We start from the raw sequence: 27,238 nt of genomic DNA on the forward strand, positions 1-27,238 counted from the left end.
TTCTAAATGCCTTGCTTTGTTTAGAATTTCATTTTTTCACCCCATTAATATTTATTATCGGTGGGATGAAAAAAACGTGGATTTTAAAAGCATGTGCAAAAATGTCCTCCAGTATTGGCCGGCCAGGAAGCATTTGCATGTTGGTGAACTTGATACATTATAGAAGTTTTTCTATAATTGGACTGTAGTCAAAATCCAGTATTTTCCATGATCCATCCTTTATCACACACCCACCTTGCCACCATTTTCCAAGCATGTTCACCGTGGGAACTTTAGCCCAAACACTGGGGTGAAGGGTATGCCGACGTTCAGTGACAAATGCTATTGCCATAGCTGCATGCCCATATTCCACTGTTATGCTTCAAAGTGCATAAGACTTGTCTGTGATTGCAGAAGATCTGTGAGATACATCATATTTTGGCGGGAAACAGCTGATATCTTTAAAAAATGAAGTTACTGAGTGTGGATGTCTTTTATTCTCGGGGAGTATCACTGCGTGAATGTGGTTAAGTTGGAGGTGCTGCTATGAGGGATCTGCAAAGTTGCATAAGTTTCGTTTTTATTTTCAAACTTTCTGAAGCATTTTTTTTGAAAACTCGTAAAAGTTGACTAACTCCTCGAAATTTTGCTATAAGTTTGTGCGTGCGGGGTGGGGTGGGGGATTCTTGCAAAAATATGTTTTGCGGATACCCCTTCCAAAACCAACATTGTGTTAGGAGAATTTTCCAACAGAAATAAAGAATGTGCATGTCTTAAGCCGTAAACGTGTATTAGGTGAATTATCATTTGCAGACGAAGTTTTGCAGCTTTGGCAAACATCATGACATTGTGTAGTTTCTCAACTTTGCAAAACTTTTGTTGCAAAACTGTGCACACCCCTAGAGGTATTATGCAGATTACCCTGGAGAATGTTTGTATACACTGTACAGTGGATTGGTTTCTCTTATTTGAATACTCGCAGGAGCCATAATGTCCCTTAATTCTCTGAGAGAACTTCCATTCGGTCTTCTTTCTCATAGCACTCTCTGGGAATGGGGAATTCTCTGAGCTCCCCATTCCCAGAGTGTGGATGCACAGGACTTACGACAGTTGTGACATTTCAACAAGAGAAAGGGGGTTTCATTTTCATCTGCATTCACTTCATTTTGGGCCTCTTCAGCTGCACAGGCGAGCCAGCTCTGAGGCGTGTGATGTGAATTTCAATTAGGAAAATAATCATTAGCATTCATATGTCCTCACATTCCCCTGGACTCCCAATTGAATTCTTGGCCAACTAACTCATTGGTTACCAATTCACGCAAAGAAAAACACTATTTAGTAATTGTACTAAGAAATACGTCTTTACAGCTGCATCAAAGAATGTTCAATGCCAACTTTAGAAAACAGGCGATTGTAAAGAGGAGGGCTCAGGGGTGCAAGGACATTTGAGGAGACTCCAACAGATGGCTCTTTTAAGAATGGTAGGGTTGGTGTAGAATCTGTTATGTGTGTTACTGCTGATGTTTGACTGAATCTGTCAAAATCCTACCAAGCATTTAGATGCACTTGTTTGTCACGAATAATCACATTTTTTCTCTAAGATGGTCTGATCCATTGTAGGTAGTTTGTTTTGTATAAAGAAACACTTCATGTATTCGTGTGTGTGTGTGTGTGTGTGTATATATATATATATATATATATATATATATATATGTATATGTATATGTATATATATATATATATATATATATATATATATATATATATATATATGTATATGTATGTATATATGTGTATGTATATCTATATATATATATATGAACCACGAATCTTCACCACTTCCGACACACGGCAAAATGAAGACACGGACCCCAGGCTGTCGGCAAGGTAGATTTATTGAGCTCTCAGGCGACGCGTTTCGAGCAACGAGTGCTCTTACTGAAAAATCCACAGGTTAAAGCAACGTTCTAGTTAGGTGAATTTGTCAATGGCATGTTACAGTTTTGAAATAAATAAAAAATAACACAGAACTCCATCTGTTGTAGTTGGCAGCGCTAACTATAACTTGCGCCCCCGCCATGCACTGCTTATGACTTCACATATATCACTCCTGACATTTTCTATAACCTCATTTATGAACATTGAGATGATCTCAAATGTGATCATTGATTACATCACTGATGACATCATTCAAGCTTTGTTTTCCCACATATTGTTCTATAAATTACTTTGGCATTAGAGGCCTGAAAGTAAGTACAAAATACCTCTGGAGAGTATGAGGCATTTTTAGCGCCATCACAGGTACAGCTCCCTTAGGTGTAGAAAGCATGCATTATGTGAAACATCAACCCTATACCATACACTTCCTAGGTGGCATAGTTCACATTAACAATTAACCAATCATATATGTGAAACCCTCATTGAGTACAGTGTTCAATCTGTATACAACTGTTCCATTGTGAATGTCCATTCCACAGTGAATGTCCATTCCAAAATGAATGCCCTACCATGGACTGCTTTTCTGTATCAAATCCGAGACACTCACCAAACCTATATTGAGAAATGGAGGTGATGTCAGTAGAGAACAGGGTATGAACCCAGTGTTCTCTCTATGGAGAGAGTTTACTCTGTACTAGCCTATTTGTAAACAGTAAAACTCACTTGAGAAATACACCACGTAGTATTAAAAAATCTGCCATGAACAGTGTACACTCTATGCAATAGTTGTCAATATTACACAATTTGCTAAATATAGCCAAGATATTGAGGTGCTAAAGATCATAATACCTGCCCCCTTCATGCTGTTGTGAAAATGTTACACATAGCCCATCTTCTGAAGCAAAACAAACACATGTACACAGGCTAGTACCTGTGCACACAGTCTTCTATGTTATGCAGAAATTGTCATGGTGACAAAATTCTGTCTAATAACTGAAAGCTGCTTACAAAAGATACTATCTATTACGTAGAATCTTTCACCTTTTAAAAACATTTCCTGCACAGCTAAAAAAGAAGTGTGTGGAACCTAATGGACACAAGTCGTCAACTGTCATCTGCACACAGGGTTACTCCTCAATGCAAGATCATGACGTGTTCAATACCTCTACACACCTATGGTGCATTAGTAGCACATGTGTTTTGTAAGCACTAAAACTCATTAGCTGGACCCAGGCTGTACAAAAGTAGGTAGAAAAGTAACATGGTAGTTACCTGCCACTGTGTAAACTATAAAAGAAACTAGCACACTCATTAGATGATGGTATCACTGATATAATGGGTGATGTCCTCAATGATGTCATTTGAGATGTCATAGAACATGCCATGAGTGATGTAGTATGTGAGATCATAAGCAGTGCATGGCGGGGGCGCAAGTTCTCGTTAACACTGCTATTATAACTGGGGAATTTCCTGTGTTTTGTTTAGTTCAAAACGTTAATGTTGTCATTGACAAATTCACCTAAGTTTAACATTACTTTAACCATTGTTTTTTTCTGTAGATTTCTAAAGTACAAAAAAGTATTTTTATCAGATATAATTATAACATTGTTTTAACCTTTTTTTCAGTGAATTTCAAGTTTCTTTTTTAACCTAAAGTAATATTTAGTTACAATAGTTAAACCCATCACGCATGGCCTTTGCCTGTGCACAACTGGGGGAGGGGGGGGGGGGAATTGGATGCAGGGCATGTCCTGAAGCCAGGCCCTGCAACCCATCCCTAACATGAAGCTAACCCCAGACATCGCATGATGGAAAGCCGTGCGCGTTGGGGGAGGGGGGGGGGTTTGGCCACAAACCCCTGGCCTGCAGCCAGACCCTGTGGCCAACCCCTATGAAGGCAGCCAACCCTACATTGTGCAGGGCCTTTGATCTTGCACGGTGGTGTGTTGGCCGTAGCACTAGGCCTCTGGCCAGGCTCTGTGGCCAACACCCCTACAAGCCGCCAAGCCCACGCTGCACATGGTCTTCAGCCATGCACGGCGGGGGGGGGGGGTTGGCTACATGGCCTGCCCAGTAAAGGCAGTCAACCACACACTACGCTGTACTTTCAGTCATGCACATTTAAGCATCATACGCGTTTCGAGGTCAGCCGACCTCTTGCTCACGACCCGTGAGCAAGAGGTCGGCTGACCTCGAAACGCGTACGGTTTTTCTTGTGCCAAATAAACCTGAAGCACTGTTAACTATATTGGGGCCTCGACTCTGGTTGTTTACGAGCAAAGGAAAAGTGGGCCAGGAGTGCTGCATAATATTTAGGGGCTGGCGAACCCCGTAGAGTGCCCACCATTTAAAGCGGCAGAAGCACGCCATCTGTGTGTGTATATGTATGTATATATATATATATATATATATATATATATATATATATATATATGTATGTATACACACACACTCCAACTTGCCTCCAATGCCCGTGCTGCGCCGACAGGTACGCGGTCCACCAAATTAAACGCCAGAGCCAGTCTTTAAATCCAAAAGTGATTTATTTCATTTGTGGTACAAAGGGTGCAAGCCTCGTCATACGCGTTTCGGGCACCGGCTGTGCTCTTGCTCACTGACAATTTGCCATGGTGTCCACACATCTTAAATACATTGCTTTGTAAAGTGCGTGCCAAACAGCTCATGGATAAACATAGAAACAGGACTTAGATAATAAACCAAAGTGTGTCCAAGGTAAAATATGTCGCCATTTTGGAACGGAGTAAAATACTACAATCCTGTAACTTATTGCGACGTAACCTGACTCCAGATGATATTATACACAAAATATACCAAGCCCATTACATGATACAATTTATTTAGTAAATTAAGGTTCGATATTGGTTTAGTGGACTCATTCGTCTAAAATTCGTTGATTAAACTGAATATCAACATTTTGCAATTGATAATAATAGGATAATGTAGTGATCTTAATACATAATTGCCGATGTCATAACTGAATATATAGCAGCGATACCAGGTACAAATACCTCATAACTCTTATGTATAAAGTGCAAAGTGCTTCAAGTAATTTAGCAGCAATATCAGGTACAAATACCTTATAACTTTTTATATAAAGTGTAAAGTGCCTTAGATCATTATCGTAAACATTCGACTCATGTAAATATAATAATGTACATCTATAACAAAGTGCGAAGTGCATATGTAAACATATTACTCAATAATCTTTCAGTAAATGACATAAGATGAAAGTTCATTAATCATCCGGCAAATATATTGTGTGGCTTTTCATTATATAGATATATCCACAGCCATTACCTAATTCATTCAAATATAATATCACAAAATGCAGAACGTAGTCCACTTATAAACCCTCTAATAAGATCACATGTACATCCATGCTGTTTGGGAATTATATATATATGAATCTTCCAGTATTGAAGATGGTGGAAAAAAATATATATACAAAGAGGCTATTTGAAAAGAATCGTGAGGGAAGCCAAATATCTCCCCTTAAAGGAATCTTATACTAAAGTGATAGTGCTATAGTGGAAATTAAATCAAAAATTTGAAACAATGTCAAGAAATGTGACACATGCTAAAAAATGTTTTTCTCATGCTGCGATAAGTGTGGTCCAGTATTTAATAACAATGGCACATAAAGAATAGTGTATAACAGGAATGGTACTATTGAGGGCACCCCAAGCCTGGAATGAAACCTACAGAAAATTTCGGAGATCTTCCCCCATGTTGAGTCCTCCCGGTGTTTTACTGTTAAGTTTAATGATGTATTTGGTCTCTAGCTGCCTGAGTCTTTTGTCTATGTCGCCCCCTCTTTTTGATTATGTAATTGCATCTATCACAAAATAGGATAGATGGGATAAATCCTTGTTATGAGAGGTTGCGAAATGTCACGCTACTGGATAAGCTTGGTCTGAGTTCACAATAGCTCTAATGTTCTGAAGAATGCGGACGTGGGCTTGATGTTTAGTGCTACCCACGTACGCCAGGTTACAACTACATTTCAACACATATACGCATGGCATGTAAAATGGGCCCCGAGAGTGATTGGAGTTTTCTCAAATGGGGTGTTGTAAGTGGTGGTGTTGACCCCAAACTTACAGGCCCTACATGAACTGCATTTGAAAAATCCCTTACGCGGGGAAAACCAGTTAGCGGATTTCTTGGTTTCAGGGCTGCTACTGACTAATTCATTGCGCATAGAAAATGCGCGTCTGAATGTGATTGTAGGAGTCATGGGCATGATTTCCTTAAGTATTTGATCCGTTAAAATTATAGGCCATTCCTGTTTTACTATTTTGGCAATTTGCTTTGCCTGACAACTGTAACCTGTAATGAGTCTTATAGGTTCCACTACCGGGTCTGGTATTGTGTTAGCCACCATGTTTCTGTTGGGGTCGAGGAGTTCCAGACGGTTGAGCGCGTTAGCTTTCCTCATAGCTATGTCCAGTTTAGTAGGAATATATCCTCTAGCTATGAGTCTGTTTTGCTTCTAGCTGTTGATGGTCCCTGTGTATAGATGTGCTGCAAGTACGATGTAGTCTCAAAAATTCCCCATAGGGGATACTGGCATTAGTGTGGCCAGGATGGAAACTGCTTGCATGCAGGATGGAATTGCCCGATGTGCTCTTTCTGAAAAGACTAGTGGTGATGTGGTTATTTTCTACTGATACATGCACATCAAGGAAATCGGCTTCAGTTCTACTCATGTGAGCTGTGAATTTTAAATTAAGCCGATTGTCATTAATTTGTTCGCCAAAATCAATTGCTGCTTGCATCGTGCCTTGCCATAAGATGAATACATCGTCTATGTACCTCTAATATTTTAAATTATTTGTGGACCAGATGTCTGCAAATAGTACCCTGAGGACATGTTCCTCCCACCAGCCTACGTGGAGCCCCGCGTAGCTGGGGGAGAAACATGCCCCCATAGCCACTCCTCTCAATTGTTTGTAAGCTATATTGTGGAATAAGAAGATGTTGTTGTTTAAACATTTCTCAAGCATTTTCAATAACATACAATTATGATTGTACATCTCAACCGGTCTTTTCCCCAAATAGTATTTAATGGCCTTCATGCCATCAGTGTGTTCTATGCTCGTATAGAGCGTTGCTATATCCATGGTGATAAACATTAAATTTTCAGACCAAACACATTGACTCAATAGATAAAGGAACTCAGTTGTATCCTTTAAATAAGCAGGTAATGTAGTTACAAATTCTTGAAGATGAAAGTATATTTAGACGTATTCTCAAATAGGCTATTGATAGATGATACAATTGGCCTACCTGGGATAGGAAATTCTTGTTTGTGTACTTTGGGAATTAAATAAATGTTAGGTATGGTAGGGTGTTCTTTCCATAAAAACTTGTGTTCATCCCTAGATAGCAAACCTTCACGTTTCCATTGATTCAGATAATTTTTATATTGACCCTGGATATCAGTTATAGTTTTCATATCCAAACTGGTGTAACATAGTTTGTCATCCAAATGCCTGGAGGCTTCTTCCATATATTCTTTTTTGCCCCATATGACAAAGTTGCCTCCCTTGTCAGATTGATTGATAATTAATGCATCATTCATTTTCAATTTATGCATAAGATTTGAATATTGTTTAATTTTGTCACTGACCGTTTGATGCCTTTGTGCAGTTTTTATTTGTAGAAGCTTAACTTCATCTGTTAAGCGATCTGCGTAAATGTCAATTGCATCTCGTGGCATATTGGGCACAAACGTTGAAGGTGCTTTGAAAGGACTATTTGAAGCTTGTCCCACATCGATAGCTTCTCTTTCTGCAATGTCTTGAGTGCTTGCGGATTCCTCATTGTTTCCTTGTAACTCTCGCATTGTGCGCATCAGTGGAATGTCCTTCACTAATAGCCCACTTTGTGTTGTATTTTTCTTCTTTGTCTCCATATATATATATATTGAGGCAGTAATCGGGAACTTTTCCAAGATCACAAGCACAGCGCTCTTTATGCAAATTAGCCTGTCCAAACGCTCCACAACCTACTACAGGTAATAACGAACTACATAATGAAAATAATAACGAGCGATGGCTGCAAAATGGACCTCGTCTCCCAGGAGGCATCAGAACTTGTGCAACAGAGACACGCCCATGGGAGGTGTAACAAATAAAACGAGCATTTTCCACAAACTGCAGCTATGACTTGTTGATAGCCCCGAGGAGGAGGTGGAGACCTCGAAACGCGTTGGCATTTGAACCTAAGTGAAGCAGGAAGGCAGGCTGCAAATGAAGGGTGGATGGTTAGAGCGGTGTCGAGTGCGCTCTCAAATGCTTCAGGGCAATTGGTTTAAAAAAATATATATAGATAGATAGATAGATATGGGAATATAGGTATATAGATATATGGGAATATAGGTATATATATATGGATATATATATGTGTATATATTATGCTTTTTTTCCAGAAAGGGTCGGTCTGCAGTAGCAGTGGAATAGAAAGTTGATTCAAGACTGAGCCTTCCCTTTTTTTCACCAAAAGGCTTTCACTTACTCTTTTTAGCAAAATATTAAGTTACTCAATATAATTAGTTACCTCAGCAATGTGGTTAATAAAAAATAATACAGAAGAGAAAGTCAATAGTATGCTCTCGACACAGAAATTGTCAAAAGAAACCATATATGATCCAGGTTAAAAAGAAATAATCAAATCACTATGTCACAAAGTAACTAACGCTATCCATGGGGAAAACACATTGTGTTCGCCGAGAAAAACCCCAATAAAGTAGGCACGTGGAGTAAATTCGATACTATTCTGAATAAAACTGACCGTGCAACTTGTGCCGTGTAAGATAAAGTTTGAAAAGCTAAAGAGTTAGGTCCATGTAAGGGGTGGGGTAGGCTGGACCCTATTATGTAATAACAAACAAAAAATGCCTGCACCCACCTTTTTTTTAAACCACTTATTTAGAACAATTGGGCAAACAAAAATTATTTTACGTTTGGCTTGGTATTTTATTTATACCTTTCTACTTCAGTATTTTTCAATTATTTTTTATATGAATTATACAGAAAAGGAAAGAAAAAATACATTTAATATATTTCAATTGGACCTGTACAAAACTATTTACAAGACAAAAATATATACATTTAAAATATGAGGCTGTTGCGCTGTGTATTTGTTATTGCACGTTTATTCATCAAAGATTGTTGCATCCTTAGGTGCAACTATTGAGGACACGCGCTTTAAAAAAAGCCATGAGAGGACCCAGAAAGTGCATTATAATCTGCGCTTCAAGCGCTCTGTGAGGGGGCGTAGAAATGAGTGATTAGAAATGAGGTTATTTGTGTATTTTCAAGAATAAGGTATGTGCTCTCAGAAAATATCTGGCGATGTATTTAAGCAAAATTCCTAAATCGACAAAAAGGCTCTAACGAGGGCGCTTTTCTTCTGTCAGATTCCGCTTTACAAATTGGATTACAAGTGGAAACACAGCTGTGACTGTGGCTTAATCCTTTTCAAGAGAGGTAGGATACAATTGTTTTTCCTACCCTCAACAAGTCTCACATTGTATTTAGCAAATAGTGCTATAATGTATCCTCCATTTCCCTTTGTAGATGTTAGTGTCCTGAATCCCAATAAATAGCACAACAGTGTACAGAATATCTTTACCTGAGCCTGAAGACACCGAAAGAGGCCATGATTTCAGATAACGAAAGGTACTTTTTTTTATAAATAATTGGTGGTGCAACTTTAACATAAAAAAGAAATGCAGCAAAATAATAAAATTTTTATTGTTTTTCTGCATTTTAATACAGACAAGTGACAAAGCCCTGATGAAAGTCCAGGAACTGTTTTCCTCGGACTAGAAACGCGTCGGCACATCTGAATGAGCACTTTACAACACCAAGCGTTGCAACTGGCTGTGGCCAGTTGTCAAGTTTTTTTTTCAACTAAATTCTGGCTCTTTCTTTTTGACTTTGTCCCTTTTCCTTTTCTCATGGATATAGATTAGTTCTATTAAAGAAAAAAATGTTTTTCCAATTTATTCTCTGTGTTTGTATTGTGTATTATGTGTAGAATGTATGATATTTGTATATTTGAAATGTATATATTTTTGTCTTGTAAATAGTTTTGTACAGATCCAATTGAAATATATTGAATGTATTTTTTCTTTCCTTTTCTGTATAATTCATATAAAAAATAATTGAAAAATACTGAAGTAGAAAGGTATAAATAAAATACCAGGCCAAAGGTAAAATAATTTTTGTTTGCCCCATTGTTCTAAATAAGTGGTTTAAAAAAAGGTGGGTGCAGGCATTTTTTGTTTGTTATTGTGTAAGATAAGTTAGCACGAGCTTGCAATCAAAAGAACTCCAAGCAATAACAGAGAAGATGTGAAAATATATAAGCAAACGTACAAAAAATTAAATGCTTCTAGCAAAAAATCTCCATATAAAAAAGAGCAACGCAGACCAGCAGAAATATGAGCAAAAAGAAGGAAGAGCGCTTTTGACCAAAAACGCAAGCCCTTTTATAATGTTCTGGACGATATGTTCTACAGACTAATACTGTGACATTTTAACAGATTCAGAAAGATTACATTATATTAAATGCATTTCTCTTGCTTCCATTCTGAACACATGTTTTGAATTATAATTCCATTATGAATACGGCTTTATTAATTATTTACATAAACCTTCACTTCAAAAGTGAAATGACTGCTTTAAAATAAATTGCACAGAACATTGTCACTTCATTCTTCCTGCACCGTTATTTCTGCAAGTATCACAGTGATAGAAGCTTTGCAACAGACAGTGAAAACATTCAACTCTGCCAACAGGGCACAGCCTTTAGCCGAAAAAAGTTAGATCTTTTTAGCTAAGGGAAAAGATACCAACGATGAGCAAGACTAGCTGTTGGAAAATAATTTACATTATTTTTCTGTTTTACATATAGAAAAATACAATTTGTTTTGTCGTCACAGTATCTTAACGATTGTTGCTAGCACATCCAAAATATTTCCAAGTAAAGTTTTAATGTGTTAATTAGCTTTCTCGATCCCTATGATGATTAAAATTGATCACATCATCATCGCAACTTTGCAATATAATTGGCATCACATCTGACACTTTAGATTCTTGATAGTCAACTTTTTTAATCTGTCAAATTGTTCAGCTGTTCTTCTCCCCAGTTCATTTTCTCCTTCGCTAACAGTTCTTCTTTTTCTGGCACTTTTGTTCAGCCACATGCTGACAGTAACTCCACAAATTTTAAATTTTAGATGCATACCTAATGCAACTAATAATACCATACCAGATGATAAAGCATTTACTTTTAATGTCCATTTGACCCATCCTCCTAACCATGATCTAATCTTATTCCAGCTTCCAGGTTCTGCGAATATGCCTCCTTATTGCGCATGCCTTCAGTCCACAAGACCGCGTTGTAACAACACATACCATTACCCCACAAGTCGTAACAACGACTTACGGAGGCGGGCGCTGGGTTTTGGAATAGTATAATTTACTATTCCAACTCCAGTCTGTGTAGACAGTAGGGAAGGTGTTGAATTTTAAATCCAACACCTTCTACCCCCTCCGCATGTCGTTGTTCCGATTTGAGGGGTAATGGTATGCGTTGTTACAACACGGTCATTGTTATGACCGCCATGTAACTGCATGCAGGTGAAGGATTCGTTGTAAGGGCTGTTTATCGGCTCTGCTATTGGGTGTGCTCCTTTACTATAACTATGAATTTAAAAAAGGGGGATTACCTGGCTTCCAATTCACAATACTGCTTTTTCATTCAGCAGGTTTCAGATGCAACAAATTCAGTTTTTGTACCTTACTTTAATAATTGTAATCGTTTTAAATCCTCTTCAAGCAACATTATTTTTCTTTGATGCAAAAAAGATATTCAATTTTTTGGAACATAATTCATCAATAATGTGAAACAAATTTGTGCTAAATACAACAAAACATTAAACCATGTCAATACATTACAACTCATGTGCACTTTTCAAATGGTTACACCAGTCAATATTGTTAACAATCAGCCTGCCTGTACCAAAGTTATTTACACTTTGTGTTTTTTAAGGAAAGCAGACTACCTACGGAGAAATACATTTTTTGTTGTTCTCTCTACGGGTATACTTTAGGTTGATAAACCCTCACAAGAGCCCAACTCAATTGGGTTCCCTCATAGGTTCAAAGGAAAAAAGCTGACGTGTTTCCAATTTCCTTCGAAGTTTGGGGATTATCGTCAGGGCTGAGCCACGGTGTAATCTGATGTTTATTGAAGTGACTAGCACTCGCTGTCCACCTTCTTTAATGTACTTGAGACACAATGGCCAGGTACTTGGCCAATAAACGTTTTTATGCTTGTTTTCAAACTGATTCTCTTGCCTCACGCTGGGACATTTCCATTCCTATACATGTTTGTTTAAATGATTGAGACCGCCCAAAAAATGGCTTGAAATGACTTCTTCCTTATCCAAGGTTCAATTGGGGAGTGCGTGTATCCCCAATTGAACGACTGTTGGAGGAAGATGTGAAGTATACGAAACAAAATGGAGTCCGACATATAAATGAAGGCCTAAATGAAAACGGATGACTATAAAAAAAAATAGAGGACACTTAACTTTGGATAGCAGTATTGTGAATTGGAGGCCAGGTAATCCCCCTTTTTAAAATTCTATTAAGTCCTACTGGGCCCCCGTAATGGACGTGACCCCGTTTTTTTAATATAACTATGAACATTCTGAGAATTATTTGGTAGATATGTGTAGTGTAGAGTTATAAATACCTTAAAAACTCACCTTTCTCATAGCATGTCTACCGCCATATGGTTTTAAATTCACATACTTGTTTTTGCAAGCATCTCTTCATTAAAGCTAACTAGAGTACCATCTATGTTATTTGCTAAATTATCTATTAAAGTAGACCGCTTTCTAATTGTCTTTCATTTAAAGCAATACCTATTGGAGGGATCATTATAGAGCTAAAAATCCAAAAGGATTTGTAGTATATATCAGGTTTCCTTCTACTATAGAGCACATCTTTCAAATTGTTCATATGATAAATTTCAGGACACTCTAATGGTAAATAACACGTAACTGTCCATCCCATAAGATAAACAAGACTTTATTGTTTACAGATCAGGCATACCCCAAAAAATACAATGATGCATTTTTGACGAACTGACCTTTGCCTCACCAAAGGTCAGTTAGACCAAAACACATCTGCATTTATTTGAGGGGTGAAATGAATTTCTAACTAATAATGACAGATACTTTTTGGACAACTGTATCCAGATAGTACTGTGGGGATCCATATCCACTTTCAAAGGAAAAGTGTGTGTGTGTGGGCACATGTCTGTGCGTGTGTATATATATGTTTGTGTGTGTGTGTATATAATATAGTGTGTGTGTGTGTGTGTGTGTGTGTGTGTGTGCGCGTGTGTGTGTGTGTGTGTGTATATATAGCAGCAAAACAGGACCCCTGACGAGGATTGCAATACGTGCATTAATCAAGCAGCATACAAGTTCCAGAAGACACCGCGGCATCAGCCCAGCCCGCCTAAGAGGGCGTGTCATGTATATAGACTGGACTCGTTCCTGACACCACATGTGTTAGTTCGTCATTTCCCTGAGGAAGAAGGAAGAGAACCTTCGAAACGCGTCGGAACACTTTTGACGAACCCTTGGCCTCTGAATCTTTGGAGGTTTTCATGGACCCTGTAGCCATGCAGCAGGCTGCTGTTGAATAAACACCTGTCTCCAGTTACCCCCGCGAGTGTGTGTGTTTTCTTAAACACAGGAGCGTCAATATTTCAACGGCCCCGCCACCGTTTACCGCACCCGCCTCAAGAGTGCATGGGCATCCAGGCGGAAACCGGAGCGTAGCAGTGACCCTGCACATGCCTAGCACCGCCACGCTACTTGCCTGATTTGGAGCCTTGAATGGGGGTCATACAGATTCCAAGGAGAGCGGCCATACACCACTCCTTCTCCAAGCTCGGATGGTGATGTGGCAGGCGAGGAGGTGCGGAGTGGGTGTTTTCCAGCAGCAAAACAGGACCCCTGACGAGGATTGCAATACGTGCATTAATCAAGCAGCATACAAGTTCCAGAAGACACCGTGGCATCAGCCCAGCCCGCCTAAGAGGGCGTGTCATGTATATAGACTGGACTCGTTCCTGACACCACATGTGTTTGTTCGTCATTTCCCTGAGGAAGAAGGAAGAGAACCTTTGAAACGCGTCGGAACACTTTTGACGAACCCTTGGCCTCTGAATCTTTGGAGGTTTTCATGGACCCTGTAGCCATGCAGCAGGCTGCTGTTGAATAAACACCTGTCTCCAGTTACCCCCGCGAGTGTGGTGTGTTTTCTTAAACACAGGAGCGTCAATATATATATATATATATATATATATATATATATATATATATATATATATATATATATATATATATATATATATATATATATATATATATATATATATATATATATATATAAAATGTGTGTGTGTGTGTGTGTGTGTGTAAATACACATATATGTGTGTGTTTATACATGTATGATCCATTCATCAAATATCTTTATAGTATAACTTCACTGACATTGACTTTTTGCTTCTTCCTACCGCAGTGGGTTTTAATATAAGCAACTGTATTTATCGACATACATGTATAGTGACACTCAAAAGCTAGTTTGCCAAGTATCCGTTTGAAGGCATTTAAATTTAGTAGTGAAAGCTAGTACTTTATGCTGAAAAGCTGCTAGCCTGATGTTTTCCCCAACAATAAGAATAAAACTATAGAAACAGTTTGTTAGCTATCTTCATCTATGAGCTTATACAGTTGTTGCACAAACACTGTCCACTCCCAACACACAATATATCAATGGGTGTAAGATCATTTCTACCATTGAGTACATTTACATCAGGAGACTTCATTGCACATCTTTCTACACTCACTTAAACCACTGCAGCCAAGCAAGTTGCATGTATTTATCCTATGGAAAACGGGCACAATAAAATAAAAGAATCTTTCTTCAAATGTATTTAGTGCTTTGTTCAACTAACATTCCTATTGTGTTTCTTCCTGCCATAGCACAAGACCATGGGCTTTATTATAAGCAACAGAAGTATAGTGCCACTCAAAAAGCACCTTGGTAAGATTGAAGGTACTTGAATTGACCAGTGGCTGCTAATACCCATTATTCCAGGTTGTCTACACAAGTGTTTATAATTGTGAAGACATTTATTGAAGGTTGCAATATTGATTCATCATATGCCAGCATTGGTTTAATTGCTTATCCTAAAAACAAGTAGCACAATTCAGGAGAGTATCAAAAGTGTACATGTATATTTTTATGTTGATGCCACACCATTAAACGATATTTACAGCACTTGCTTCTGACTCTAGAAGGATATGTTATTGCAGTTTGATACACATATTAAGCATTTGCTTCAGACTTGAGAGGACCATCTAGTAAAGTTTTGAAGAGCTTCAGCCTCGTTAAAGCGTTCAAGCAGTTGCTTCTTCCTCGACAAGGACATCTAGGAATGACTTGTACTGTAGCTACGCAAAAGGCCAGACTTGTTGGCTCTGCCAAAGCTTGTTTATATTGTCGTTGTGAAACTTTATAGAGCTGGCATAAAAATATTTGCTGTACCAAATAATTACTCTTTTGGAACATCTCGAGCCATATAAACTTCCTCTAAAGGTTCTGCTGCATTATTGTGTGATATATTGAACAAGACCAAGCATAGGTAAAGGTTATTGTATGTAAGTCACACCTTCAGAAACAGAAGAGCATCTATATATGCGTGTGTATATATATATATTTGTGTGTGTTTGTATCCGTATATATTTATACATCTATATTTTGGAGTTGAGAGGAAAGAATACAGTGGCGGTGTGGAAGGTGGATTATTTTCACCTTATCTAAAGCTTTGGGTTCCATTCATTTTGAAATACTAAAGTGTTTCTTCCATCTTCTTTCCTTTTTATTTGTCTCTTTTTCTTGATTGTGATCTGCGTGCCCTGTATTGACTTATAGTATACAGAACTGCCAGTGCACTAGAAATGGCAAAGGCAGACTGGTCCTGTAGAAGATTACACCTCTTCATTTTTTACTTCCATCAACTCGATCACACATCTCTCATACGAAATATAAACAATCCAATGGCAAATAAACAAACCCCACCCAGGCTCCCAGATATATATTTTTCATGCCATGTATTTTAGTGGGTTTAGGGCTGTAGGCATTTCTCATAGTGCATGCTTCCGCAGTGTGATGTCAAGGACTTGACTGCACTTGTTAAGTTTCTTTAATTCATATGGGACATGAACTGCTCTTTTGTGGTATTTAGTACTGACACTTTTGTTGATACCTATGTTAGACCACATAGATTGAACCAAGCCAGACAATTTTACACTGGTGCACTGCAAATTTGCATTAGCCTTGAAATGACATTTGCACTTACTGCCTGGTGCAAAGACACTATGTTCTGGTCAGTTAGTATTGTAGTAGCAAACTATAGAATGATGATCATTTGTTCTTGGCTAATTCATCAAAATCTATATAGAAACCCTCCATCCCAGGAGAGACCTGCAGGAGGAACCCCCTTCGATCTCCTTATGGTCCGCCTCCCCGCTTCCACTGTTTAGACGACCATAAGTGCACTAAGATAGCAGTTTGTTATGCATCCCAGTTTTCTCCAGTAGAACGTTCAAGATTCAATGCTTTGCCCGCACCAACGCAATACTTAGCACTTAGTGCAGTAAAAGGGTCCATGCAAACAAAATCTGAGTGATTAAAAATGGATGTTCCTCTAAATAATACACCAAACAGTATTTTTTTGTTTTTCATTTGAACAAAACATTATTTTCACAATTCAAGTTTACAAATGTTCATAGTATAACCGCACCAAATATAAAGAAAAGCAGTTCTAATTTTAGATCAATTTGGTTTTTAGATTAAACTCAAATTGAAAGAGTATTAATAGACTGAAATCAATGTTAACTTACTGAACAGTGCATTTTGAGATATGCATTCATTACAGATTCTGTCAAATGTCTCTCTGACCTCTTGAACACAAGGTGGCTTATTTGTTGAATTTTATTGAGCCATAGAGGACATGGCTTTAATGTGGTTAGTGAACTGGTGAGCAGATGGTTTCCATCCTGCTTTGTTTGCCATTTTCATTGGGGTTCAGTATGATCACAAGGCTGTTTGTAGAGCTTTTAATTTGGACCTTTTACACAACTTGAACGTTCTTTATTCTTAAAACAATGACATCTCCAAAACCTCTACCCTGATCTAAAAGGAGGGATGAAAGTCTTGTTTTGACTGGCAGTATTAACAAGCATTGCCAAAGCCAATAGGTCTGGTGTTGTCTGCCAATCTTGGGTTTGTTTTCAGTGGGTGTAGCAACATTTTATTGGTGGGGAACTTACCATTAAATACAATCATTCAAAGCAAAAATGTATGCTTTATTGATCTCAAAAGCACACATTAACATAGCGGTTCTTGCACGTAAGGCAACTCGTTTGTTGTGGGTGTACTCCTGGTGGAAGAGCAGAATGCCATTACTTACAGGGAAGTTAACCAATTGTTGAAGTGGACTGACCTATTGGTCTATGCTAGAGTGAGCAGATGAAAAATGTGAATGACCCAGAAACAGAGCAATGGATGAAGATGGCTTGCTGAAAGCCCCTCTAAGTATATTATAGTAATACTTTAGTAAAATCAAAATGTGTTGGATAACACCAGACCTACAAATGCCCACTCTTGTCCACTTCAGAATGTAATATTTGCCATTTGCAGTAGGTGGAAGACTAAAGTGGCATTCAACGCATTGAGGATTACACTTATCACACAAATGCGTGTACTGACTGTCATGTTTTGTGGAAATATTATGCATGAATACAGTTTGTTATTGCTGTCCAGATTCGGAACATAAAAAAATACTTCTACTATTATTCAACACACATTTTACATCCCTAATCGAAAAGAAGCAAAAATATTAATCCACACATCTTTCAAGACCTGTAGAAAGATTAGATTCACAAATGACTGTGTATGGTCAATGACGTGTTAACGTCAAACTTATGATTATAAGCTATTACTATTGCTTTAGTGATGGATGTATACAAGTATTTGTTTACAAATAATGCACAAATATATTATTCTTATTAACAAAGCATCAGATTCTAAGTTAATTAGGCCAACCAAATGACTGATTTGAAAGCTCTTTTGAAAATATTTCACTTCTTACGATAGTCTCCACAGGCCAGGCCCTGAAGCCAACTCTGGTACATATAGTGAGTTTCAATTTGGTATTTAGACAAAAATAAAGTTAGAATTTCACAGAAAAAACAAACAAAAAGGGGATTTATGGTTATCTTTTGTTATAACACATTAAGATGTGTTCAAAATATACACTAAGACTCACTTAAAATAAACAAAACAGTTAAAGTTAAGTTATGGTTCTGAATTAAAACTGAGAAAATTCGCAATCCATAACTCGTACTATAACCATGCAGAATGTAACTCATACACCAGATATGATGATTATGCATTGTGCTTTCTGCATTACCTTAATGCTTCTGCATTACCTGGCAGTTTCTATATTCCCTCAGTGTTTCCATTTCATGGCTTGTCGGTTCTTCATTGACTTGGCCTCTGGTTTAGCCATTGTCTTGGCCTCTGGTTTAGCCATTATCTTGGCCTGTAGCTTAGGCATTGTCTTGAACTGTGATTTATATTTGCTTGTTTTTCCTTTTCAAATGAAAAGCAAGAGTTTTAGATTTTATTTTCTCTTCCACTGAGACCTTGGCGCAATTTACAAAGTTGCTTGTATTTTGCTTTATTAGCAGGCTACCTCTGTTGCAAGGGAAATTATTTGTTTCTCTTCTATCCATTACTGTTCTAACGGAGGCTCGTCTACGAGGTCTGTGGTACTAATCTATTGACTGATCTAGTTTTCTTTGTCCACACCCCAAAAATCAGGCGTATGCACAAATGAAGATCTCTTGACATCACTCCAGCCTTTATGGATTTGTTCCTATATTTAAGAGTCTAATCCACACCCTCTTTTTAATTTGTACTGGTCATTTTAGATATTAATATGTGGTTGGACCCTCCTTCTTTCTCACCCACTAAAATTCTCGTTGTAGCAATTCATCCCAAAACATTAATCTTTGGGCAGTGCTGCCACCTGTAGAGCGGAGATGGGCATGAATAGTCTTGTCTTCTGTTCCATTTATTGGGTTTTGGTCCAGCCTCCAGTACCAGTGATCTTGTTGGATCACATGGCAATTGCCGTCTGCTAATTGTAAGAATTGTTCTAAAAGGTGCTAGCTCTTGGAAGACTCTGCTCTCTGTAAGTAATGGTCTGCATTTTCAACAGCATTAAAAAGCTGTGGTGAGGTGAACCTAGCAAGTTTGTCAATTTGCCTGCTACCCTATCCAGCTTGAGTTTGAGTTTGAGTTTAAAAATTCTTATATAGCGCTCTTACACCAGCGGTTTCATGGCGCTGTAACTGGCAGATCTCCACAATAGACAAGGAAGGGAGGTCGGGTAACAGAGGATTAAATGAAAATTTTGCTGAAGAAGTAGGCTTTAAGTTTCTTTCGAAACTGGGAATATGGGGTTAGGGATCTGAGATCAAGGGGTAATGAGTTCCAAAGGGTTGGGGCAAGGGTCGCAAATTTTGAGCCCCCCCACTTTTTCCGGCGAAACCGGGGAACTATCAGGAGGGATTGGGAAGAAGATCGGAGCTCCCTAGTTGGCAAGTAGGGGATAATCTCCGAAGAAATGAATGCAGGGGCCGTACCCAATCGAGCCTGGTAAGTGATAGATGCAAGCTTGAATTGGATACGTTCCCGAACCGAGTGAGCGACTGCTGGGATTCCAATGTGGAGGGCATTTCCATAATCAAGTCTGCTTGAGATTAGAGCCTGGGTGACTGTTTGTCTGGTGTTCAGTGGGATAGACTTGAATATCTTGTGTTGCATTCGCATGATGTGGAAGCATGATGAGGAGACTGCGTTGATCTGTGTGCTCCTGGAGATGATCTTTAGGTTCTTGGCATGATCCGCAGGGGTGGGAGGGGAGCAATGCTCAGAGGGCCACCATGAAGCGTCCAGAGGGGTGGTTGTTGCTGAAGATTAGGATTGGCATGTGTGAGATTTGGAAAACAGGCTCATTACTTGCGGTTAGAAAACCAAGGTTCGAGTGATATATACCACTGGTGTCTCCTTACATAACTGCCCCTGTGGACTCATCTTCACAGAAGATGCAAAAACTCTCCTAATGGATAAGCTGTGAAGTGAGTGACACGTTTATGGCAGATGTTCAAGGGACATTGTTTCTTTTGTCCTCATCTCCCCATCCACCCTTCACCATCTGAGATTTACAACTAAGCGGAGGTTGTCAACCGCCTCCAAAGGCAGCACTCCCCTGCTGTGCTTCCTGTCTCTTAGGTCTCCATCTAAAGGTTGCACTAAGCCACCAGTAGAGTAGTAGCTTGATGCTGCTAGCTTGAGTAAAGGTGGTGCTAGTGGTGGTCACTGGTTGATGGTCTCCCACACCCACCAGTGGAAGCCAAGGACATTCACCAGTGTTCCACTGATGTAAAATCAGAGCATCTCAGACTAACATGTGCAACCTTTCCTGATCCAAGGGACAATATGTGACAGGAAAATAAACAATGCAAATGAGAAGTATGAAACACAGCTTTCCAAACAATTGTTGTTTTGCATTTTGACCTATAGTGTCTTCTGAGTAGAAAAAATGCTAATGCCTGATTTATTTGGGAATAAAGATCAATTCCATATAATGGCCATAACAAAAATTCATCATGCTAGAAAATGCAAGATAAAAGTATCTTTTTCAAATACGGCCAATGAATAATTCAATATAATCAACTAAATTAATCAGTGTCTGTGTTCAATTACAAGAAGCATGCAATTTGAAAATCTTAATGTGTGGTTCAGTTTGAAATACTTTTGGTCTTTCTTTCACAGCATACCTAAATTTCATTTGTCTGGAAATAGGTGATACGTGTCCTTTCAAACATGTCTTCAATAATTTCTACCTATCTAGCAAGCGAGTGTGTTAATATTTTGTTAATGTCTATTGATCTGCCGTATTACTTTTTTTAAATAATGGGTAGCTTCCACACAGTCACCTAAATGATCCACTTAAACGACTGACCTCCATGGTTTACCATATAAAAATCATGGTTGCCGATGATCATAAAAACAATAACAATTGGACTTAAATTGTAAAAGCTAGAATATGGTAAAGAGCAATGCATGAAACTGTCTAATCTCTTGACCGTAGAAGCAGCGACGATTAGTGGGATCTGAGCAGCTCAGACCGCGCTTAGTGGATTTGAGCCTACTTCACAGCTGAAGTCCAAAGAGCTTGTTGGGTCCTAATGGGAGAAGGTGTATAATAAGAACTGTTTGTCAACTTTAGCCCTCTTAGGGACGATGCTGGATATATATCTTCTGCTTTGATGGTAATGATCCTCTTCTTTTTCATCCAGCAGGTTGAGGAAGAATGTGAATTGAAAACGGTGAATCACGATAAAGGAGTCATCGCACTTTCAGCCAAAGAAGCCTGCATGCGGACCAAGGAAGAGCTAGCAAAATATTTACAAGTAAGAACAAGAGTGTCAATGGTGGAAGCAGAACTGAAATGCTGCCTTTTCACAGCGAAGGATAAGTTAGTTGGCTTTTCACTATTAAAAATAATCTTGGATCCCAGAAAAAGCTTGGATAAGCTTGCAACTAGATCTTTTAAATCCACCCAAGGCTGTAAGGTGCTGCTGTATGCTAATGAACTTTGGGCATAAAAGCAAAGTGTAAATACTAGGGCAAATAGCAAGCAAGAACCCAACTAAACTGAAATTGCTAAACATTTTGTTACATACCATTCTGAGCAATCGTGTACCATGCTTGAAAATTCTGCCTTCGATGGATTTCTTATGATCCCTAAAATGTTTCATCATCATTGCGGATTGCATTGGTGAAAGCTGTGCTGCTTAAGTAGTGCAGGATGGAGATGGCGATGCTTCAGGCCATAAATATTGGCTGTGAAGTCTGAGACAAGAAGATTGTATTTTAATTGCATGCAAGAGTTAACTTGTATAGATCTGTGTGTATTCCTGGCAATAATCGATTTATATGAGAAGTTGCTACTGGTTACTTTGAGCTTGTAAAGCATTGGAAGTGGAATTTGTATATGGGTCAGTATTGAAGGTGGTGAATGCTAGAATAAATGACTGTAGATAATAAGTTGTGATTAGCTGAGTTCCCAAAGGGAGTTTGGTTGACCTTTTAGTGGAATTGTATGCCAGAAAGCTAGTCCTAGGTCTGTGCTTGTCTGGTGCTCTTGGCTTAGAAGATGCTTTCGATCGTCATTGAGGTCAGCTTGAAAAGTTGAGGTCACTCAATGCTGGGATAATGGCAAGCTAGTCTTTAGGGCAATGGATGTCTGGTTAAGGAGACTTTGAGATAGCTGTGCACTCTCAGTGTGTGTTTGTGGGAATTTGTGGTCTGTATTAAACAAGGAAGCCCTCCAAAAGGCTCCATACTCAAGATGAAGGTCATGAGGAAATGGTCGATCATTAAGGTATTCCACAAGTCACTGAAATCTCTTTGGAAATTAGAAGAGTCAACCTGGATGGCTGGCTCTATAAAAGGCTGCCTACAGAGTGAGCAGGACCAGGAAGTAGCATTTACTATAAAGTGCTACACTTTTTTTCACTAATTTGCTGGCCTCTACTGTGGGCTAAATTTCACTCTGAAAATTGACTAGCATTTGTTGTAGCATAGCAAGCATATATCATGTTGATTTCCTTTTCAGTTGCATGGCCTCTTTGTTCCTCATTTATCTTGTGAAGAAAAGTAGGGATGTGATTGATTGGAGGTTGGCGAGGGCATGCGTCCAGACTTGATTTCTTCATTAGCTATAGAATATGTAATGTTACGATTATGGCATGGAAAATGCCCTGAACAAGGGAAGCATTTGTGATGTATAGAAGGATTCAAATCCTTCCTAGGAAAATTATTTCATTATGGTAAAAGTGGCCAAAGTCCAATTCAGTTGTGGCAGCCCATTTTCTGAGCGAGGCCATGAAATGATTGTGACATGCTTGATGCTGTCAACATTTTGCATGATCTTTTCTAAATTTTTATGAGAAATGGTTGATGTCGTTGAGCATTTTTTAGGGAAGTATGAAGGCTTATGGTTTGAATGCAAGTGGCACAAAGCTAGATGGCTTTGGGGAGAGCTCTGCATCTGCTGGGGAATATTACAATGATTGACTTGTTGAATACAAGTTTTGCCAAGGATCAAATAGCTTTCTGTTTGTGAGGTCATTCTTGCACCTGCCTCTTTTCATTGTTGCCAACTACTTAATGCTCTTATCTGGTTTTTGGGTGAACAACTTTGTGGGTGTGTGTTTGGGGCTGTCAGCAAAGTTGTTTAGTGTAACACAGTTTCACAAGGGCATTAGCGACCACATTTATTTTTTGTTTTTTAAAAAATATGTAATATGTCTTTATTGAGAGTTTTTTCAGGATACATACAGAGGTATGCCACATCAAGTATTTATTCATACTATGTTAACACAAGAAGTACATCCATTACCGGAGAGGATTCTGCACGTTTATAACCCAGGAGTTCGACGCACTCCCTTTTTTATTGTTTATTTTTAATGCTGTACTGCCGACCACTCATTGTCTCAGCTCAGTTTCTACTGAGCATTCAATAGCACCTCCTTTGACATAATCTATGTATAACAGTTACCGAAAGAAGACATGCATAATCTATAAAACTAAGAAGCAATTGTGAATAAGCAGAAGTAGTGCTATAGTCTCAGACCCATAGGTAGTGCTGGAGGAGAGAGTGCGGAGCGGGTGACCCCTCAACATCCTCAATCATACACACCCACCATGATGGCTATCCCCGCCACTTGGACCAGGGACAGTCGCACAGTAGAAGCTCTGCCATGTTCCCAATTGTGGCTTGTCCCCTCTTTGACCCCAAAACGACCATATTCGCTTTAATAGTAAAGTCTAGGAAGTTGTTGTTAGCTGTGGAATAGGTTCTGGTTGGCTTGGCGATGACCATGTTAATGAAAGTGTCCTTGAAGGAGTTTTGCTGTTGCTTGCATGGTTTGAATTTGCCATGCTTGGTTGATGGACTTTGACTGGAGAGAATCAGGATAGCAAAATGTTCAATCCTTTATAGTGGTACTAGCAGCCCGTCCCGATCTTGTCCGGGAGCATTTAGGCTTCCCCTACCCCTGCCTCCCCCGACATTGCCCAGCAGCCGGTGCCCCCGCCCGCCCCGTCCCACGCCTGCCCGACCCCCGCCTGCCTTGTAGTCTGTTGTGTTGTAACTCCCCGTCCCCCGCATGGCCCGACATCCGCCTGCCGCGACATTAACTCCCCGTCCCCCGCCTGGCCCGACACCCGCCTGCCCCGACATTGTCCCCGGAGCCTTACCTCATCCGCCGCTCCTCAGTTTATCGCTCCTGGCCGCTCTGTGTTGTAACTCCAGGTCCCCCGCCTGGCCCGACACCCGCCTGCCCCGACATTAACTCCCCATCCACCGCCTGGCCCGACACCCGCCTGCCCCGACATTGTCCCCGGAACCTTACCTCATCCGCCGCTCCTCAGTTCACCGCTCCTGGCCGCTCTGCTCCTCACCGCCTGTCCGCCGCTGCTCCTCCCCCGCGCCATGTCCGCCTCTCCACTGCTCGCACCGTCGCTGGCCTGTCTGCAGCTCCTCACTTCACCGCTCCTCCCCCGCGCCATGTCCGCCGCTCCTCCCCGTGCTCCTGACGTGAGCACGCACGTCGCGGCCGGCGCTACTTTGGAGGGACTACTTTTTTTTTAATATACATTTTTAAATAACGTTTATTTTTTATATTTATATAGCCTTTAACCATCTACACACCCTGACGATTTCAACGGTGTATGAGGTGTGTAGATTGGCGCCGTGGTTCCCGAGTTTACCCACCTCAAAGCCTGAAAGTTCTGACTTTATTATAGTAGTATAGATTTGAAGGTACAGCCGTGAAGATCAGCTCAAAGGTGTTGCCGTTGGGTGCAAGTTAGTTCAGATTCTATAATTCAGTGTATGAAGGAGGTCAAAACCATTCTCTTTGGTTATGTTTTGGTGTAAACATCTCCTGAAAAGCTGAAATCTTTCTGATAGGCATTGTCATCATTATCAATAGATGTGGTAGTTATAGCCTTTTAAGAATGTTTTGCTGTTCCCAGGTTGACTGTAGATCAAGTTGGATGGTGACCTTCTAACTGGTGTTGAAGTGTAAACGGTGTTTGAGCAAGAGTTTAGGGTGTTGAGTGGCTGTAGAATGTCCAGCCACTTGAATTGGTGGATGATCTGGAAACCTCCTTAAAACTTTGTTTGTGTAATTGTTATTTTGTTCTGTAGACTGACAGTGAGCATGCCTATATGTGAATAAAGAGGTGGTTAAGTCATGTATATGTGCTTACAATTGTATTTCTAATACGTCATCACAATGTATGGGATTCTTGAAGTGTTGTATGGCATTCTGTGGAGTGTGTATTAAATTATTGGGCATGAGAGTGTATGTTCGGAGAGCGCACTGTGATTGAGGAGTAGAATGCTTGAGAGATTGCTGCTGTTGGCATTGTGTGTGTATGTGTGTGCATGCGCATAGCTTGTGACAAGTGTGTTTGTTACCTTGCAATTATTATTTTTAATTTTGGATTGTATGTTTGCCTTTCTTACACTAATCATCTATTTTTATTTTTATTTATTTATTCTCATTACGCTCAATTTTGTTCTTGGGTTTGCTGTTCTTCGCAGGTTGCTTTCATTTGGGCTTCAACTTTTAGTACTCTTTTGTACCACACTCTACATGTTGGTGTCGATTTTTAACAGTCTTCTGAGTTCTAGCATCTTACCGGACATAGGGAAGATTGCAGTGGAAAATCCTTTATTAACAAAAGGCCTCCCTAAGTCCTGTAGATTTGAAACACTTCAAACCAGTTTCTATATTACTGCATTGGTCCGAACTAGTGCAAGGCTAGTTTTCAGAAAACTTTAAAAAAAAGTGGAGGATAACAATAAACTTGACCCATTTCAGGCAGGGTGAACCTCTATGCTGGCAAACGTGCTGTACTGGTTATTGTACCTATGCAGACTGGTTGACACAGGTGAGAAGGTCACCCTGATCACTCTGGATCGAGAACCTGTTAATGCCATTGACAATGTCACCTTGTTCAATAGACTAAGACTTGTGGTAATCTCTGGGGCTGTATTAAACTTGCTGATCTCCTCTTGACCAATCTACAACAACTTGTCATGTTGCCACTTTTTAAATCTAAGTCTAGATCTCTCATGTTATATTGATTTGTATAGTACACTAATCACCCAAGGGGGTATCCAGGCACTTGAGAAGGTGTCTAGGTGTGTGGTCCCTAAGGTGCTTGCACTAAGAGTCAGGTCTTCAGCTTCTTGTGCAACTCAAGAAGTGAGAAGGAGGCTCTGATTTGTTGAGGGAGGACATTCAATGTCTTGGGTGTGATGTAGATGAATGAGCGACCTCCAGTTTTACTTTTCCAGATACAGGGATTGCATGCAACTGAGAGTGAGGCAGAGCATAGGTGACTGGTGGCTTGGTGAAAGTGTATGCGACTGTTCGGGTATTCTGGTCCTGTGTTGTGCTGGGCTTTGTATGTGTGCGTGAGAAGTTTGAATAGGCTGTGCTTGTAAATGGGGTGCCAGTGAAGCTTCCTGAGGTGAAGTGGGATGTGGGTGCATTGTGTGAGGTTGATTATGAGTCTTCCGGTGGTGTTCTGGATGGTCTAGAGTCTATGTAGGAGCTTTTGGGAGATTTCATTGTCGAGGGTGTTGTCTTAGTCCAATCTGCTGGTGATGATTGCTTGCTTGTCATGCCTACTGGTGTTCTGAGGCAACCATTTGAAGATCTTTTGCAGCATATGTAGGATACGGAAGCAGGATGTGCACACTGCATTGACTTGATCTATCATTTTGAGCTTGTTGTCTAGGATGATTCCTACATTTATTTTGCGGTGTTTGGGTGTTGGTGTTAGTCCTAGCTCCGACAGCCTCCAGCCGGAGTCCCATGGAGAGGTCATGTTGCCGAAGGCCAGTACTTCAGTCTTGTCGGAATTGAGCTTCAGGCAGTTGGTTCGCATTCAGTCTGCTACCATTGTCATGCCGTTGGTGAAGTTGGTTCTCGTGATTGTTGTCAGACCCGTCAGGTAGAGGAGGAGTTGGTCATTG

At 39.7% G+C, this 27,238-nt stretch overlaps 1 protein-coding gene across 2 annotated transcripts in view; it reads left to right on the forward strand.

The window, feature by feature from the left end:
- Nucleotides 1-27,238, forward strand: part of ATP2C2 (ATPase secretory pathway Ca2+ transporting 2) — a 319,746-nt gene that overhangs the window by 101,527 nt on the left and 190,981 nt on the right. The window contains exon 2 of one of the 2 annotated variants that reach the window (XM_086945837.1): nt 21,474-21,587. In XM_086945837.1, the coding sequence (XP_086801963.1) occupies nt 21,474-21,587 (114 nt within the window). The remainder of the gene's footprint in view (nt 1-21,473; nt 21,588-27,238) is intronic. The other variant, XM_086945838.1, reaches the window with a different exon arrangement.

Source organism: Lissotriton vulgaris, chromosome 12 (genome assembly GCF_964263255.1).
Source record: "Lissotriton vulgaris chromosome 12, aLisVul1.2, whole genome shotgun sequence".
Taxonomy (NCBI): Eukaryota; Metazoa; Chordata; class Amphibia; order Caudata; family Salamandridae; genus Lissotriton; species Lissotriton vulgaris.